Raw genomic sequence first — 19,483 nt, forward strand, 5'->3', positions numbered from 1 at the left:
ACATCCGACAGCGTAAACGTTTAACGAGATAACGGTTGAAATGTAAATATAAAATGAATCGCTGAAACTGTTCTCTCGTGAAGCTTCGTATGATTAACAGCGGACAAATTTAACGACGCGAAAGCTATACGTGACACGGTAATCGCGTGTAGCTAAAGTAAAATAATTGCGAGATTCAACCGGATCAAGAATTTCGTATTGACTCGATGGTTCGCCGTAAGGTTTAGGCAACGTCACGGTGATAAAGTAAATCGCGCGTTTCCGCGCTCCATTTCGTCCTAGGATATTACCGTTGATATTTTATCTGGATTTATGCGACGATAAACGACGAAAGAAAACGAGCCGGGTGATGCTTAACGTTTCTCGTGAAATATCATTGTTCTGGTCGCCGATAAGATTCTATTACTTTTATTGTTAGTGATACACGTGACCGGCGCCATGCTGCCAAGGCCCTCCGCAAATTTATAGCCGATGCATGATTTATCGAGCAGCTCGGCAATTAAATCGCAGTTTATATTAAGCCAGTCTGCGAAACCCATAAAGGGTTATTACCGTTGGAGATAAACCAATAGGAGGGGACCCAGTTCTCGGCAAACGTATAGGACAAGCCATCGTTTGCAGTTAAATTAAGCGAAATTGCGCACAGGAAAATGAATAATTATCGGGTCTGGAAATACGAGAGACACCAAACTGTCTAACCTTTTCGTCGTAAACTGTATCGCGCAATGACCTCGAAGCATTTCAACGTCAACTTTTACTCGCATTTTCTCCTACTCTTCCCATTTCGGTCGGTTTCGTTCCTTCTCAAACGTATTTTTGAAGATATAGAAGCGAACTCCTTTATTGTCAGTCCGTGCTATTGTTGAAATCCAGGAGCAATATCTTCCGAGGATTCATTGTCCGGTCGAAAAGGTCTCGCTAAGTTCGGTAATTATCATTGAATGAAACGACGAATGAGACCCACAGACGCTAGAATTTGTCACCGAGACGTTGAATAATTTTCAAAGACTTCGCTATCTTTGAGAAGCTGCACTTGGTGCACCTCGAATACGGGTCCACTATGTTACAATCGGAACGCCCTCATCGAGGAAATTTAAACCGAATCCTTGTCCTTTATAGTTAAATATATTGGCTTTTAGCTTGATCGATTTTACGCGCGTATACGCCACCAGGTTCGTTGGTTCGTTCGATACCAAATAAATAAACAAAAGGGTATAGGCAAGATTTTATCGAAATCTTTTATTCGCGATGTATAAAGTTATCCCCTAGGGGGAGCCAGGCTTACGATGAATACAAAACTGCGGGACAAAAGTCCGCTCGGAAAGAAACTTTCATTTATACCAGACGCCATTCGGAAGAGACAAACTGCTAAGAGTAAGAACATGAAAACGCACACGCGTACCTACCCACGACGCCAAGTTTTACGAGCGTCCGTGAACCCCAACGAAAAGCTCCGTGGATAGGTCACGAACATGAACGAACAACATACGGAACGTGAACCCTAGACAGGTCGACAGCTGTAGCGACACTCGTAACGCTAAACCAAATCGAATTGGAAGGAGAAAGGGAAAACTGTGACGGAAGGAGCGAGAGCCCAACTTACAATTAGTTGGCTTTCTCGTGTTCGATGTCGTACATGTCGATGCTTTTATTTACAGGAGAAATTAGCAGAATTTGGCCTGCTTGTAACGATGAACCACGGGGAGGAGACAGAATCGAAATGTTCCCTATACCAAACGATCCGAGCCAACGCCATCACTTAGCCGACCATCGACAAACCCCATGAGCCAAAGTCAATAGCTAATATTGCCCGTTTAGATCGAGGTCGGACGAGCACAGAGAATGCTCCTCGTTCAAAATGAAACTTCCCTTCGCCGCCCCTCTGGTCATCTAATTCACCGTCTCGCTCCCGCTCTTGTCTGCATTGTGTCTGTCTACCTAGTTCAGGCGAATGTTATTCAAACGACTGTCGCTGGTCTCCGTTCCAGCCGTTCGCGTTTCCCCGACTCTCCCTTCCGCCGTCGGTAATTAGTTATAAACATTGGCGCCATTGACGCGACCGAGCCAATATTGTTTTATACGTAATAGAGTTCGGACACGAGGGTGAAAGACAAGCGCCGCGTCCCTCCGTTTGGTTAAACGGTCACGCATCGACCGTCTGAGCTTATTCATTCATGCGTCTGATTGCCAAATGTATCGTGTTCCTATGGATTCGCGATGCGCACGAATTTTCCTTTGTGATTTCGGATTCTCGCGCGATTCATAGATTCTCCGTGAGACGTCTCGAAATACCCAAGGAGATGTGGTTCGCACGAGGAATACAACAACTCTAATTCCACGACGTCTGGCGGTTCCCTTTGAGCGTTCCTCGTCTAGGTGGGAACGCACGAACTGGGAATTCTGTTTTTCTTGGCCTCTCATCTCTTATGCACTTATATCTCGGCGAGGCCGATCGTCGCCCAAGAAAAAGGAAGCGAACGGGAGACAAGCTATTTGTCTCTGGCTCCGTCTTGTACCACTGTTTCCCATCGGAACGACCTATACATCCTCGTGAGCGTTCTGTGTTCGCGAACCTTCCTTCCTTCGATAAACGCGAAGATCACAAAAATACCTTGTCCCAATGGGGCGCGACAATTCATCGTACACCGTATCGCGATGTATGCCTCTTCCTTCGCCGGATTTCCCCCGCTGTTTTTGTTCCTTTGTCGTTCCCACCGTGCGTACTGGTTCGCTCTATTAGTCTCTATCGTCGAATAATTATATCCTTGGATATTAACCACCGCCCCACCGGTATTGTTCCCGATGTATCTCGACGTAAAAATCGCGTTCGTGACGCGTACCTATACATATAACGGCGTGGAGGAAACGGCGAGGGGTCGGAGATGGAGCGCGCGCGCGCGCACACACACCCGCCACCACGACAATAGCGGAAATAGCTACTGATTCGAAATCCCTTGTGCACTCGACATTAATTCTCGCTACTCGGCAAGTCCCTTTTAAGAAGAAAAAACAACGACCGATCGACGAGCGGCAGAGAAGAGAATGAGCAACGGAGAACAGGAGAGGTGGTGAAAGAAGAAAGGCATGTGTAAAGATAGCGAATATACGAAGCAACGGATGCTAACCCGCAATACTTCTCTCAAGTGGCTGCACTTTCAAAGACGGCGATAAGTGTCGCAACTATCCCTTCCAATATTGGTATATAGCAACGTTAAGCGATTGCAAAACTTGTAGCGGCAATTACGGCCACTGTTCTTTTAAAAACGTCTCTATCTGAGAGGTACGACGGTATGCAAAAATCTCATTGTAAATCTTTGTATTTCAATGTAGAAACTGGTAATTTATACAGTGATTCTCCTTACAATTTAATGGATACGTTTCGCGTTATATCTTTTTAAAATTACTAGTTTTCTCATACGTGCATAATCAAAAATCAAGTACAGCATTCCCGGAATAAAATTATCACGCGTCAACGTATTCGCGTGTATATATTTATATACAGGGTCTGGTGATACAAGCGGAAATGGGGTGATTCTACGCGAAAAAAAGAAGTCGAAAATATAGAATAAAAATTTTTCGTTTGAAGCTTTGTTTTCGAGAAAATCGACTTTGAATTTTCGCTCGGTACGCGTGCACTTATCACGTCTCGTTATAACGGATCTCACTGTAGATTTAAAAAAAAATTAAAAAAAAAATTTTTATTCCATATTTTCGACATTTTCGCGTAGAATCACCCCCTTTCCGCTTGTACCACCAGTTACCAATGACACTGTATATAAAGCTCTACTGTCTATATAATCTACTCTAATATAATTTATCTAGTCTAATATATATATATATATACACGCGAATACGTTGACATATATGTATATATAAAGATTTACTGTCTATATAATCGTTTCAAGCTCGAAAATATTCAAGTGCGAGAAATAAAGAAGCGAGCGACAAGTTAGATCACGACGACGTTCGTTATTGAAAATATACCGCGCGATATAAATTATTAATATAACGTTAATAATTGAATTATTTAAATCGGAGACTCACCAGTTGCAGGCGAACGATACAGCTATTCGTTGCAAGCGAACGTCACTCTCCGATACTTCATCGTTGTCCGTGGGTTTCGTTTCGATGCACCTGTTCGATCGCACTTAGCCGTCACACTTCATACACAACCGTCAAATTCCTGTTGCGCCCCCTTCCGCGTCATCACCGCCAGATAAGGACCAGCGATCGTCGACACGAAAGGTCGAAAAATATTTTCTGCCGATTTCTTCCTTCGATCAGGACCGGCCCTTTGTTGCGGCTCCCACGATATAACCGGTTCCACTGGCGTATTCTCGAATTCGCGATCGTGAATTCTACGAAATTCTTCACGCCCGAGGAAAAAAGTAATCACAGCCTTCTCTACACGGGGGGAGGGGGGGGGACGGTCAGTTCTCATTTACAAGGACCGACGACGCATCGGCGAGAATGCTTCGTGACACTCGCGTATTATTCACTCGCCACGATTATCCACGCCCGAAATAAAGTAACCGCCCTTTCTCTCGAACTTGATGTAACGCGTAACGAAAAGCACGTGGCAAAGGAACGATTCACGATGAAATCACGACTCGGGGTACTTTCACGATGAGACGCGCGCCATTCGTTCGTATACGACCGAATTTATCGGTGTTGAATCGCACACTGGAAACGACCTTCGAAAGAATGCGCGATACCGATGACGCTTCTTCGCTTTTGTTTACCTTTCACAACGAACGAGAAGCAACTGCGACATAATGGTACAATGTCGACCCGCTTGTCACCGACGAGATTCCACGAATTCGCGCGATTAGACGATCACTACGGTTGCCGTACGATTTCCATTGCGATTATCGCGCTCGAGTTTCGAGAAATACATCGAGTACCGGGCCGGTCTCGAACTCCGCTGTCAACTTCACGTCGCTGCGATCGCCGTCGCAAATCGTTCGTTTCGTCATCTCGCGATGGCGCGTTTCTTTAAAAAGAAAACGACAATCTCGAAGACAGACGTAAATCACGATAGCGATATATCGTATGTTGATCACCACGGTCGCGAGGCACGTTGCACAGTGCCGCGTTAATCGAGATTTCGCGGGCTCCTCCTGTGGTGTTGGAAGAGCGCGAATGCACACGGGATGCGCGCGTCCCGGCGGCTGCGCGTGCACTGCCCGCGCTGTTCCCGTGCCGATGCCCCCCCCCTCCACATTCTCCTCGTCGTCTTCTTCTCTGTAGGAACGAACGTATACGGGACCCCATATCTCTTTCTCATTCTCTCTCTATATTCTCCCCTCTAGCCCTCGCTGTTTCCCTTCCTCTCGTCGACTCGTCCTTCTCTGTCTCTCTCCTCCAACTGGAGATCCCCTTTAAGTATGTACCACTACCGAGAGTCAATCCCTACTCTGGTCAGCGTAAATAGCGTATGGAGAGTCGTACGTACCTGGACATTGTCCTTGGATACGATGATATTCCTATAAACAGAAGGAGAGATTTCGTTCTTTTGCCTCGTTTATTATTAGCTTGATTACCAGCCGTAGTACGGCTGCAATCGTACAGGACGTTTGGTGTTTTCTGCATGACTACGGTCACCGAAGCGTCGTGGCCGTAACTTTTTTCGCTTATTAAGAGGCTGCACCAGGGACCTCGAGCGGAGACTGTATGTAAAACGTAAAGTAAGAGGGTATTGAATTTTAAGCGAAACAGTTCAACTATAATATAACGTGAAATTGAACTTTTCTTCCACCATACGAACGACTGGGTGGATTTCAATAAATTCCGACAACAGATAGATACATGTATTTTTCGATAATAAATATATCTTCGTATAAAAGGAACCAGTTATTCAACCTTGTTGCGATATATAATTTTAATATAATATACGTCGAAACAGTCCGGAAGGTTGAAATAAATTTTAAGCGAAAGAATTTTTAATCAACCGTAATGAAACGAATTCGAATCTGTCTGAATTTCACGCTTCATCGGTGTACCATCTGCATTAATATTAATTACCTTATTTAGGGACCTTGACAAACTACCCTCGGAGTCCCTCTCTCAATGTCGTCGGCTTTTCGTCTCTTATGTGCCCCAACCCAGACAACTTGACACGCGTTCTTACACGTACATTCCTACAGAAAAGCGAGTGCGTGTGCGATACGAGGCTCGAGCCTCACCAAGCGTATGACGCCTCTCGAAATGTACATCTTATCACTACCCTCTATGAATTCTAAATTAATTTTCATGACGTTCAAAATAGGCGGGGTTCATCCTTCGTGCCGTCGCGTCACGGATAATATAAAATTGCATTCGATTGAATTTCAACGGAGGGTCTTTCGATTTGATTGCTCCTTACACGAGATAATATATTGCAGTGTCAAGAACAGCCGGATGGATAGAAAGATAGCGTAGAATCTCCTGGTCTTCGCGTAGGAGCGAAAGTGTGGCTCGATATATCTCCATCATCGAAAACTCGGTGTGAACGAGACTTTAAAGACTCAACGATTCGCGATATGCGTACATGTTATAAGATGCATGACCAGGTAGTACGAGAGTAGCTCGGATGTACCTACATAAGTATATATCGAGTATCGAACGTGGCCTTAGGTGATACTACACGAACTAGTGCAACAAAGAGAACCAACACCAAGTAGAAAGAGCAGACAAACGAAGGAACAGAAAAGAAAACGATTGAGATTGAATTATGGCTTGCGGTTTAAACGTTGGATTCAAATCGATCCCATATATCACATTACCCGGCACCTTTATTCTGCTTTCTACGACCGCAAAACGTACCCCTTTTCTCGACCTGCCCATTGTTTCACTCTCTCTCTCCCTCTCTCTCTCTCTCTCTCACTCTCTCTAAGTTAGTCCTGATGCGTGCAACATTGTACAACAAGCGCACGATCAGCTGTACCGCTCTTTCCGATCTCGTTCTACGCCCACGCGATCGATTCTCAATCGATCCACACCCTTAATTCACCAATATCGAACGGTCTTTTACTCTTTTCCAATGGGAAACCATTTATCAATGTAACGTCGATCGCAAAAGTAAGCTTTTAACGCGACGACGACGCGCGCAGAAGGCGAATCGAAAATTTGTTCATTGCACATTGCAACTAACGAACAGACGACGCCACTTTATGTTACCCATGTTTTTCCTCGCCATTAGTACCGACTAAAAAGCATAAACAACGAGCACGCCGGCATTACATTGCCGCCGCTACCTTTTAGCCGAGCTTACGATAATTTTCTCGTGTTTACGGTCGGCAGAGTATCGCGTCGCTTTTTCCCTGGCACGAGGTAAAAAAACACTGCTCGGAATGGCGCTACGCTAGGACGTAGGATACGAGATTGGAAACGCCGGCGCCACACTTACAATTCCCTTGTGCTACGTATACACCACCAGGCGATCCCGCACAAATGCAGCTGCTGTATAAAACAAGTGGACTTCGTTAACGCCCGAGGGGACGAATCAATTAAAATCAACGCTCGAAGATCGCGACGCAAGAAATTAGAATGTTGCCAACTTCCCGCGTGCGACATTGCTCGGATAAAGTATCTTTATTTATACGTTTTCTTTTTTCTAATAAGACTCGTTTCGTCCCCTATCCGACTAAGTACGAACCGATTCTCCGATCCATCGCCATCTCTTATACAAGCGTTATCTCTTGATGATACATACAGTTTCTGCACACGATGCATTCTCGCGTTCGTGCATCCAGTCACGGCACATTTAAACGAGTTTCGTTACGGAGATTGTCCAGTTGTCATCCCGTTGCTTTGCAGCGGTAAAGTCCATACGAAACTCATCGTACTTGTGAAGATAAAATTGTTTCGTAACCTGTAAACTGCGGAAAAAGGAGCGTCTTCATTTTTCTTCGACGCAAACGTATATGAAAGTTCAAGTAAAATACGAAGAAAATAAAAAGGAAATCTAAAACCGTCTAAAGAGTCGGGTGAGAGCATGGGATTGGCGTCAAACGCTTGTGAAAAGGGGTTGAGAAACGGACGGATTGAATCCCTTGGATCGAGTCGAGCTTCTCTTTCGTAAAAATTATGTGCCACTTCGTCCCCCCCTACATTGCACATAATAAACGCGGCAAAAGCCGCTCCGCCGTGTCACGATTTCTTGGTACTTTTACACGCACGTCGTCAAGAAGTCAAGAGGAGGCTGCGGTTCGAAACGAATACCGGTGCCGTGCACTTTCAGCCTGTCATTAATGACGATAATTTCCATTCCGCTGTTATAAACTCGGGCGAATTTGCGCGACGTGAATATTACGTGTCGGTTCTTCGAATACGAACAATAATTATGGATGGTGGCTCACTTTGCCCCAGTAAACGCCCGTTTACTTAAAGGGTGAACGCAGAAAAGAAAATCCGCAGGGCAAAAGTTTTTGTCTCGCGACGGTATAATGACGCGGAAGGAGAAAATGTAACGAGACTATGCGACTGGCGGTGGCCATTGGTGTTCTTCGTTCGTGTCAGTCCATTCGTCGGATTATTGAAGTTGCAAACGATGCGTCGCCGCAGAAGAAATGCTTCTACGTTGTTTTCCGTGACGACGTCTGAGAAAAAGGAGTCGCCGTGAGAAGCGAACGACTCCCAGACGAACAAGAGTATGCATGTTCGCCATTACAAGATTCTTCCAATCGTCGACGGTTCGCGGAATCTCACGGTCGCGAGAAAAATCTTGACTTCCTTGTTGGACAGGCAAAACGTTAAACACGAGGTTGAGTATTCTAGGCAATATGTCGTCTGTCGTCTTTGAATACGAGGCTTTTGATCAAAGTAATAGTTACCGTACCTACGATCAAACGATAACGTTTCACGAGGATCGTACAACGTCCGATTCGCTAATTTCCTTGGCACCTGATAGGGTTATACGTTGACGAGATTGTGCAAGCTCGATCAATCTCCTATAGGTAGACATAAGTCGGAGCATTACGTAAGAGCAGCATAAAGCTGCCTGATGGAGGTGGAAAGGAGTAAGGGTGGCACAGGTCGCTTTTGTTTGGTTGGAGTGCATGCGTTTCACTGGTAGCAGCGGTAGCGGTAGCAGCAGCCAGCAACAGCAGAGAGAGAGAAAGAGTGAGGGTGGCTGGGATCTATACGTGTGCGTGCTTCACCGAGCCACATCGTCCACGCACCCCCTAACGCACCCCAGGCGAAAAGCACAGAGTTCAAGTGTACGTATATATACACACGTATACAGATGCGTTTAATAAGAATACGCGCCAGAGCAGACAGTCGGTGCGACGGTGCAGCGCTAACATTTTATTTATCAGCGCTGATGGCTTTTCCGTTCTTGCAAGGGTCGTCGTTCTTTTTTTTTTTTTTTTCGAGAAAGCTGAAAGAAAGAACCCGCTGCGCCTCGCACAATCGAGAACACCCGTTACGACTACAACTCGGAAGGCACCGAGTTCCTTATACCGTTCTCGATTCGTACTTGCGTCTGCGATATTCGCGTATTTCACGATCGTGCATCTAACGCCCTTGCGTAAGTATATCGGTAATATCTAAATCCGCGTTTCTATCATTCGTTCGTAGCTGGCAGCATTTTTCCAAAGCAGCGTTCAGCATGATGACGTCGTTTCTTCGCAACCGTGATAAATGAATTCGCGATTTCGAATATCTAACAACGTTGAAACTGTCGAGCAACGTGTCTATGATAACGGTCGCGACTAACATTTTTTCAACAACGAAGCAAAGGTGAACGTTGAAACTTCTCTGGACAAAAAGAAGTTGAACGCTATCACGATCTTCTAGCAATCATGTCAGAACCGCGTATGAAGCTACAGTCATCCACTGATATTTCCTACTCTCGTGATATACCCACCTCGGTGCTCGGAACAGTGAAAAATATTGTCAAGGCGGCGTTGAAATATTACATCGTGTCAAGCCGCAAGAATTGCTGCGCCGTGCCGCCGACGATAATCTACCGCTGGCCGCGTGCTCGCGACCGACAATTCCTATTACTCGCGTGAGGAAAATACGACCGGGATGACAATGAAGTTCGCGACAGGTGGAATACCTCTCCATACCAAAAGGAATGATTATCGCTTAAATTTAAAAATTCTCCACGTGTACACGACACGAATTCCTACGTTCGAACGATATTTCACCGTGTGACATAGCTGTTTCGCTACCACCGTAAAAACAGGACGTGCCTACTTGACCGCTGCCATCGTGCGCTTTTCCTTTTGGCAGATTCATTCAAAATTAAATCTTTTCCCCTGGCTAGTTGAAAAGTTAATCGAGTATCCGTGATATTTTAATTCGTTCGCGACGAAAACATTTCGAAAGTTTCGTGTTCATGGTGATCAATGTTTCCTCTCTGATTCTTTTGTCAGACGGTCAGTGTCAGTTGCGTGGATCGCGTGAAAGGCATGAGACAAGGAGAAAAGTTACGGAGAATGAAAGTTCAAGCGTGATCGAGAGAAAAAGAAGAAAGAAAACGAGCAGCCGCTTAATTAACTCGCTCACGGTGTCTAGCGAACAGCTAAAACGTTACCGCGATCGGGCCGCGATGTCCAAACACGACTGGAAATTCTGGCGTCCGTCCAACGGGAGTGTCCAAATCATTACACTCTCGTAAGCACGAATTTGTCGTCTCGGCTTGAACGACTCTAACACGCGCATTTTATTTGGAATGGTCGCGCGGTCGGAATAAATCGACTCATCGCGCTACTTTATTCGCAATGTAAATTTTCAAGCATGTTGTAAGCAATAAATTCGTTGTGATTTATGAATGCCGTCCGATAAATAAGCTCTTATTTTTCTCGTTAAAAAGCTCGTAAAGCATTGAAAGTTTTGACCGAGATATGGTAATAGGAGATAAAAGGGAAGCGGCAGGGCGAGCTTATTATTCCTGTTTCATATTTCATTGGTTTACATCGGTTTACCTATCAGATTGGATATACATTTTAGCCGCAATCGGTCTACCCACTCGTCTGCCTCTTTTATTTTAATAACGAACTATTAACGGATTTCTCCTCACTCTTTGCTCCCTCCTCGTAGCATCGGTGATCAGAGTCTCTCACCCTTATACACCCTCTTCGTTGGGGCTCCGCTTTGAAGTGAACGGTCGGCGATTGTAAAACTTTATCGCAAAAGAGAAAACAGGAATTATTACAAGCCCGGTCTCATCCCGCCGCGTGATTTCCCTTAGACATTATTATTATTCCCAGAGTACGTATTTCAACGAGCTCACGTTTCAATCGCCTCGGCTCAGGATTTCCAGTCTCCTCGAATCTATTTGATCATTTAACGAGAAACCGATTCCCGGTCGGTCGATCGTTCATTGATTTTGATACAAAGCTACGCGTGTTTCGCCGTCTTTAATCGTGGTTATCGCGCGTTTATCACGACACGCGGTAATACGTGAACGGCCTCGACGTGACTGCCTTTGATGCGTAGCTGGAATTCATGGCATTTGATCTGAATTAGTGCGCTTTCCAACGCCGTGCCGTCCAATTTCTGTTGCTGCTATTCATCGCGCTTTCGAGCACGTTGCTCTCATAGATAAGTACGTCGCGATAAACTTCGAATATCAACCTGGCGATCGTTGTTAATTTATCGCGTCGACGCATGCCGCTTTACCGCGTACTCACAATTCGTTCGTTCAACGTCGTTTCTTCTTCTAAATAACGATAATAATAATGAAAGAGGACAGGAAACGATAAGAAGGTAGTAACTTGTTTGCGCTCTTTGTGCGTTCCGGTTGAAGGGCAATAGTGATACGACAGCGAGATGCTAAATCAAGGCATGACATAAGGAATGATACGTTAATTCGTGAATCATGCGCTTCCTAGCTTTCTCGATGAAAATTTGATGTTTTTCGGAATTAAGCTGCAACTAGTCGAGGATATTAGTAGATATTCGTCACGTTCACAGAAATGTACAAGATCTCGCGTGTATCCGTCAGATCGAGCACGACTTCCGGCAAAGTTAAAACGCTTGACCGATTTTACAATCTTGCTATATCGCAAAGACTACTATAACAACCCCTTTAACTCGTAAGACGCGTCTTGTCTGCGGCTCATACAAATCTTTCTCAGGGTACTTTATCTCAAAGACGACATCGCTCACTAGTCACGGAAAATGGCTCTCGCAATCTTTTCCGTGAATGCCGGTTGCGAGTCCGCTCGACATTCACAGGATATTAAATGAAAACATTGGACCGTTTTCTAGTAGACGGAACTACCTAATATTTGCCAAGAACGATATCGCAAAGGAACCATCAGCAGACACAGGTTCTTTTCTTTCTTGGTTGGTTGCTTGCTTACTCGCGAGCTGGTCGCAGTGCCTACTTCCACCGAGGCTAACTTATACCCTGGTTAAACGTGAAAACCCGGAGACGAGAAGCAGAAGATCTGGAAGGAGGCACGTGAAATCGTATAAGACCGAGATACGCCTTAAAATAATCTTGCCATTTCGCTGGTACGCGCTGCATAATGCCACAGACAGCCGCGGTACGCTCGACTCGAGCCGAATAAACCCAGAGATGAGTAGATTTTATCGCTATCAATTTACAATACGGCCCTCCACGACCACACCGCGACAGGTTTTACGACCCCGTTTTGGTCAACTAACACAAAACGGATCTTATCGACCGCACCCCGATTGTTTGCTCAAATAGAGAAGCAATTTTATAGTTTATACGCCGCCGCAAGCCGAAATGAATGTTTTCATTCCCCTCGAATTACCGAAACATCCCGAACCCTTTATTTTTTTTATATTTATTCCTTTTTTCTTTGTGTTTTTCCTAGTGTTTTTCCGCTTTTGTTTCCGTATTGAAAAACGTCGATTGGAAATTTTACGCGTAACAGATTAGCACAACTTTGTCCTCGCAAACCATCGAGAGGTCGAAACAATGGACAACGCGGAATCGAATATTCCAGCGAAATTTTATAACAGTACCGGTCCGTTTATCGCCGCTTTTTCGAGCATGACCATTGGAAAGAGACTCGTAATCGAGCGCCAACGATGATCCGGCAAACCATCATCGCATTTACGGATTGAATATCAAGACTCATCATCGGCGATCAATAGCCAACAAAATACCATGGCGCTGCATCGATGCAGATAAACAACAAACGGTTACTCTGATTCACCAACGCGATATAATGTTTCATTGTTGTTTCACGTTGTATCATTAACGGAAGATAATTATCCGGTAAAGTGTCCCGTTACGTTTGACGCGGCCGTGACATCCTGGCTGTTCGCGGAACCTTGGGAATCGCAGCTAAACGAAACGGTCGATTCGTCGAACCTTAATGATCTCGATGAATCGTACCGTGTCGGGTTCTCACACAGAACAAAATATTTCTTTGATATTTCGTTAATTATTTTTCGCACTTTGTGGAACGTGGTACGCACCAAGATTTCCGGTGTACTCGCACGCGAGGTCTCCCTGTAAGTCGAGTGGCTCCGTACTCGGTTCAGGGAAGATTATCGGTGTTAACGATGCCATTCTGATGATAGGGTACGTGTACGGCGAGTCTACGCGACTAAAGCACCGTTAGTGCGTATGTTGGCACGTACGGTTACGTGTAATTAAATCGGCGTCGGGTCCACCCCGCACGCTCTTACCCGTTTATTAATTAACGCGTTTCGTAGGAAATTATTACCATGCGATAAAACCCGTCTGGGTTTTATTCGTTGGTTATTTTCATTCATTCCCGATCGCGAAAGTAATTAATTACAATCATTATCCAATATCCAGTGTATTTCGGGTAAGTTTATTGCAGGCGACGCCGACAACTTTCCAACGAGTACATTCGACGTTTTTTCAACGAAGCTGGATTTAATCGCGAGAGCCGACTAATGGAGTGCAACCTTCGCAATAATCGAACTCCTCTTTTCTCCACGTTTTGTTATGACACGTGTGAACCATCGGCGATACAGTTTTCGTCGTACAGAGACTGACCGAGGACGTGGATTGGGAGGGCGCGTTGCTGTTGCAAATATCGAGAAGTTTCTCGATCGATCCCGGTACCGTGGGTTTAAATCTTCCGCCGAGAGCACGGGCTCCACGAAGAATAGCCTTTTGGATCGCCTTCTCCGCTTCTTTTCGCTCGTATTTCATGCACTCGATCTCCTTCCGCAATTGGTACACCTACGAATAGGATATTTTATTGTCGTGCAAAGGTTGCCGCATCGAACCGATTGACTGATTATTCGAATATCTTTGCGAACGAAACCCTTAAGCAACAGAGAGTGGATTCATAGCGAACGATATTCTACACGGATAAACGAATCAGTTCGTTATTCACTGACAACGAATTATTCGTAAGAAGTCAGTCAACCGGTCGATTCGCGCGAAAATTATATCCCACTTCGCTTTCCAACTTTTGAATTCGATTGCTCTCGCATTTTGGACAAGATCTCGGCGGGCTTGTACGCTCTCTTCCCGGACACGTTTTTGGACTCGCTTGAACGCATTTCTTGACCGGTTGTTTAGGCGGACACGTTACCGGTTGGGTGCGTTTCGACGTAGAACACACATCTTCGACCTGCTTGCAGGATCTCTTGCGTTCACTACCTGAACACGACACTTCCTTCTGTTTCTTCGGTTTTATCCGAGTACAGGGTACATCCCGAATATATTTTCTAATCACTTGCTTCTGCTGGCATGGTATTACTTCCAAATGCGTTGGCATCGCCTTCCGTCGCTTCGATATCGACAATTTTCCTGATTAAATTCGATACATGATTCGGAAATTTGATGACCCGAAGCCCAAATGGACATCGCGTGAACGTGCCTCCTGTCGAGAATTCGATATGGCGCTCTCGAATATGTCAATGTCGAATGGATATTTTATTCGTAGAATTTCGTATATAAAATGCGAGTCCACGGAGAACAGATATTTCTTCTTTCATTTTTTATTGTCATTTTTTCTACTTTTCATCAATCTCATACGCAGTTTCTTTTTACGATTGCCATTCTCCGGGTTGCCCTTCGATTGCAACGCATTCGCAAGATTGTCCTCTGGCTTCTGTGAAAGCGGCCGTTTGTTCGTGTCAGATGGCACGTTACGGCTGAACGAAGAAAATTCAGTGGCAAAACGCGACGTGCCGCTAAAAGCAGCGAGGCCACTCTCATACTCGGCACTGTCGCGTTTTAATTTGCTGTTCTCGTTCTCCAATCGAGCGATCTCTTTCTCCAGCTGTGCCATACGTTTGTCCTTCTCGGTGGTCTTTTTTATCTTCTTGTAGATCTTCCTGTTCTCCGTGGACATCGCCAGGGACGATGAAAGGTTCCGAGTCGGTGATTAAAATTGTGGCTGATGTATGTGCCGGAAATTGGTTACATTCTTCATAGCGGAAAAAGGTGTCGCCACCTAGCAACAAGGAAACATATGAAAAATCCCGGCTCGACCGTCCCGTTGAAAATCGTCTTTTATCGCGGTACAGGGCCATCGAACATTCTACTTGATGAAATCAAATCCATCGATTTCGTTTCATATAAAATATACGTGCGCACGTATTAAACTTTGCCGCGTTCCAACGTTCCGCGATGTTAGTTGTATGCGTGCATCTCCCTCCGTACGTGTCGCTTTTCACGCACGCAATCATAGTGTACCACGGTTGTGGATGGAACGAACAGGACGACGTTCGTCGAAGCGGCAAATCGTCCCTCATTTTCTGAATCGTCCGACTAAATGGAACATCCTCGCCGACGCGAAAACGTCGCAATATTTTCAACACGACCTCGTAATAATATCGTTTACAAGCAAGATCCCACGGCTAGAAAATTCAGTACTTTCCTCCGGTTCTTTATTCCATTAAAGCGCGGAGTCCTTATAGTTCCGAGCGGAAACTCCGCCAGCCAGACAAACGATGGTCGCTCGCCTCCAATTCTCCTCACACCCCTCGGTCGTTACCTCTTTTTCATCCGGATACTGTAACGGCCTGTTGCCGGTACCGATATTGACGAGGCTTTAATACAGACCTCGCTGCATTAACAGGCTTCGGAATATCGTCGCGGATTCGCAAACTACCCAGCTGCCTTTAAATATTTATAAAAAGCCGGGCATGTCCGTGGAATCGGGCGCCGCGCCGGATCGTTTCTCCTTCCTTCGTCATCCGCGAACGTGCACGGATCGTACAAGGCTAAGTCCGGCTTAGGCAAATAAATTTCCCTGGAGTTCGTTTATCGAATTCCTCAACGTGGGTCATCCCCCGCTCAATTTCAACCCTTTGCAACAACACGAACACTGCGAAGGGTTCGTCTTACCATGTTCGACTATAGTTTCGATACGCGTCGCACGGACGCGCACGAACGCCACCTCCATCCTGCTCTGTACACATATGCCAGCCAGCCGAATTTATTTAACCCAATTAAGGAACCCCGTTGAGAATCTCCGAAGTGACTGCTCGACCAATTGAAAGTTACACGTGTTTTTGTCAGCTCTTGTTTAACGGCAAAGCTAGCGGGGAACGGAGGTGAAACCGGATACGAGACAAGCAGGAGAGATTAAAAGAAGAAAAAGAAGAAGGAAAACGAGAGAGGGTGTTCTGTAAGCGAGTAAGTGTTCGCTCGACTAAGAAGCCCCCTATCGACGACGGAGAAACCACCGAACCCGTTGCCTGTACCAGGAATCGGGGAAACGGATATACTGTTTCAAGATCGTTGTGAGAAGATCGATCGACTTTTACCCTGCCTTTAATTAGCGACCCGTTAGGTAAAGGGATAACGCCGTAGCGGGGTAAGCGTAATCAATTCAAGAAACGAAGACCGACAAGAAAACGCTTGGCGAGGTTTTACGAGCAAAGCATAAAGCAAAGACGAAGTAGATAGATAGAGATGAAATATCAAGACGATGAGTAGAAAAGCGCGAGCTTTGTGAACGTTCCAAATATATTAAAACTGCCACGAGTTTCTTTTCTCTTTCAAAGATCTTCTTGCTTTCTTGCTCGATTTGCGAGTTAAATCTCTTTCTATTTTCAAAATCGTACGCGTGCCGACTTTTTTAGTCGCTGACCACGCACAAACAAATCTACAGAGAGAGAGAGAGAGAGAGAGAAATCCAATTACCGCCTATGCCACATTTGGTATGATACGAATGGACTCGATCCACTCGGAGCTGCATCTATTTCGCATCAGGTGGAAGCCAATTGCATGGACCACGGCAATCGCAACCCCCGCCTCCGATAGCTTTCGGTTAAATTATTATAATGTCGAACGAACAAAGCATAGCTCATCGGAAATTCTATGCTAATGAATTACGAAATCGAATCTGACTACAGCAACGTTCGCCGCGGCAATACTCTTTCACCCTCCCTGTTCAATTACCGATACTGCAGCGAAACATATTCCGGTATTTCGTGGAATTTTTCATCGATGATCGTAAGCGGGACTCATTGGTCGCTAATGGAGATGTTAAAAAAAGAAAAGAAGCGAGGGGAAAAGGAGAAGAAATAACGTTACTACCGGCAGATAGGATCTTGACGGGAAGAGAGCGTTGTTGATACTAGCTCCATCCTCTTTCGTGCAACTCGTCAATTACGGAACACGTAATGAATGAGCGCCTTCATAATTCGCGAAAAAAACTTATCTCCTCGTCCCTTTAACGCATCAACGGCTGCCGTCAACAGGCGCCCATACGCTTGGCTTAGCTCGGGACGTAGTAATGATTCTACGGAACAGAAGTAAATGTAGAAGACCCGCCACCTTCGTGTCTCCGCTATTTCTCGTCGCGACAGACCGTATAATGCGAGCACGACCGTGTCGCGACAGAGAGCGCACACGTATAGAAAGTTTCACCGAAACATCGTCTCGACGATCCTTGACTGAAATTCAGAAGTTGCGTTTCCTTCTCCCTTTTCTCTCCTTCCCCCCACCCGTCTCCCATCGTTTCTTTTCCATTTCTTTCCTTTTTTTTTTTCTTTCTTTTATTTTTTATTTTGCAAACGCATAATAGTACTTACGCAGCAGGCGATAAGGGTTTTACGCGTGAAAATATAGCGTGAAGAACGCGCATACCCCAACCATTCGCATTCAGGAAAACACGAACGAACGTTATTAAGGATGCTCCTCGTGGACGATACCGAACCGGCTTAATGGATTCAATGTCGAAGGATTTCATTTATCCAACCAATGTGTAAGTGCGTGTTTCGCACGAAGAACGGACTGGCAGACGACAGAAGAAGGAGAAAATTTCCGGGCGGTGCGATAGTCTCTCTCCCCGGGGAAGAACCCAATACGAACGAACTAGACTTCGAAATCCATGGCGATAGCCGAGGAGCGTGCGTGAGCGCGCGCGCGCGTAATATCGCAAACGCATTTATACTATATGCGTGCAATATGCAAGAACGTTCACACGCACCTCTATACCTTACGAACCTTCCCATTGCATGATGCACTAATCACGGTAAAAGCCATAGCTCGCGTCCGTTATATCCGTTATCCGGCTGTGTCTTGCCTTACTTAATGGAAATATGAGAGGCGTTACTCGTCTGGTGACACGTCTATCCCGTTTTTTTATTTCTAGTAATACCGCGGGGACATTGTTCTACAAACACGGCCGCCGCTGTGTCAACGCGCCGCGTCAACACGGCGTCGAGAGACGTCTCATCGTCGCAGCGCGCCGCGGAGCCTCGACCTCTACCCGAAATTGGACTCGCACTCGCGAAAAACACCGCACGGCCAATACTAATCGACCGCCTCGAAACGCCATGAAACAGATTCTAGTCGTCGATAAGAAAAATCATCGATCGCTTTCGCGCATTTCATTCATGGTGCTAAATTTCCAAATGTAGAGATCGTCATTACGATTCCGTAATTACCAGGCACACATGGATATAACGTCAGAGTCAATTAAACACGACACCGGGTATCGTTTCGGTTTTGCATGGTGCACACTGCGATCGCATGGCGTTTTCAAGATTCGAGCTCGGCTAGTCGTGTCCACCTGTGAGCGGTGGAGGGCAAATTGTGATTTATGCGGCCAACATGTTGCCGACTGACGAAAGAGAATTGTGGACGTAATGAGTTATGGTGAGTCGCGGCTTAATGCAAATATATGGTCCGTTGCCATGTAATCAGCCAGTCGCTTGACATCATGCGTGTGTGTCCACGACGGAAGAGAACGCGTTTCACCATGGCCTGCGAATCAAATTTTTCTTCCACGCGAGAAACCGTTTAACAGAGGCGTAGACACGATCGCTGGTAAACGTTTCTCCACAGCGTTCGCTGGCAATCGCGCCATCGTTGCCTAGCTTCCTTATCCGCCCCACAACCCCTCATTCGAACGATATTGGCATATTTTCTGTGTAACTTCAAGGACGAACGAAGACCTAGACACCCTTCGCTACCGTGGAGATCGCACCGCACTGACGATAAACCCGCAGACATCAAACGCTATGTTTCGACTATGTTTATTAACGACGAGTAATATTCTTAGATAAATGCAACGATATTCGAGGCGTGACCACGCATCGCCCCGCAGGCAAATAGTGCGTGAAA

The 19,483-nt window shown here is 45.7% G+C and overlaps 2 protein-coding genes across 5 annotated transcripts in view; both read right to left on the reverse strand.

Annotated features, from left to right (window-relative positions):
* The window catches only part of LOC117231999, a 257,984-nt gene extending 252,788 nt beyond the window's left edge, over positions 1-5,196 (reverse strand). For 2 of the 4 annotated variants that reach the window (XR_004493050.1, XM_033491062.1), the window contains exon 1: positions 4,045-5,195. The gene's annotated coding sequence lies outside the window, so the exon portion shown is untranslated. Of the gene's footprint in view, positions 1-4,044 lie in introns of all 4 variants that reach the window. The other 2 variants (XM_033491064.1, XM_033491063.1) reach the window with 1 other exon arrangement.
* Positions 5,197-11,937: 6,741 nt separating this feature from the next.
* Positions 11,938-14,703, reverse strand: LOC117232038. The gene is made up of 2 exons (XM_033491135.1): positions 14,352-14,703; positions 11,938-14,131 (listed from the first exon to the last, which is right to left on the reverse strand). Exons 1-2 carry the CDS (start codon positions 14,673-14,675, stop codon positions 13,820-13,822), a joined length of 636 nt encoding a protein of 211 aa, XP_033347026.1. The 5' UTR covers positions 14,676-14,703; the 3' UTR covers positions 11,938-13,819.
* Between the last annotated feature and the right edge of the window lie 4,780 nt (positions 14,704-19,483).

Source organism: Bombus vosnesenskii, unplaced genomic scaffold (genome assembly GCF_011952255.1).
Source record: "Bombus vosnesenskii isolate JDL3184/JDL3185 unplaced genomic scaffold, Bvos_JDL3184-5_v1.1 scf7180000013277, whole genome shotgun sequence".
Classification (NCBI taxonomy): Eukaryota; Metazoa; Arthropoda; class Insecta; order Hymenoptera; family Apidae; genus Bombus; species Bombus vosnesenskii.

Bases quoted from the DNA above. Each gene is read 5' to 3' on its own strand.
- LOC117232038 (XM_033491135.1), bottom strand. From the start codon at position 14,675: ATGCCAACGCATTTGGAAGTAATACCATGCCAGCAGAAGCAAGTGATT. The intron at 14,132-14,351 runs GTGGGATATAAT...TCCTATTCGTAG, and splicing joins TTCAAAAGTTGGAAAGCGAA to GTGTACCAATTGCGGAAGGA.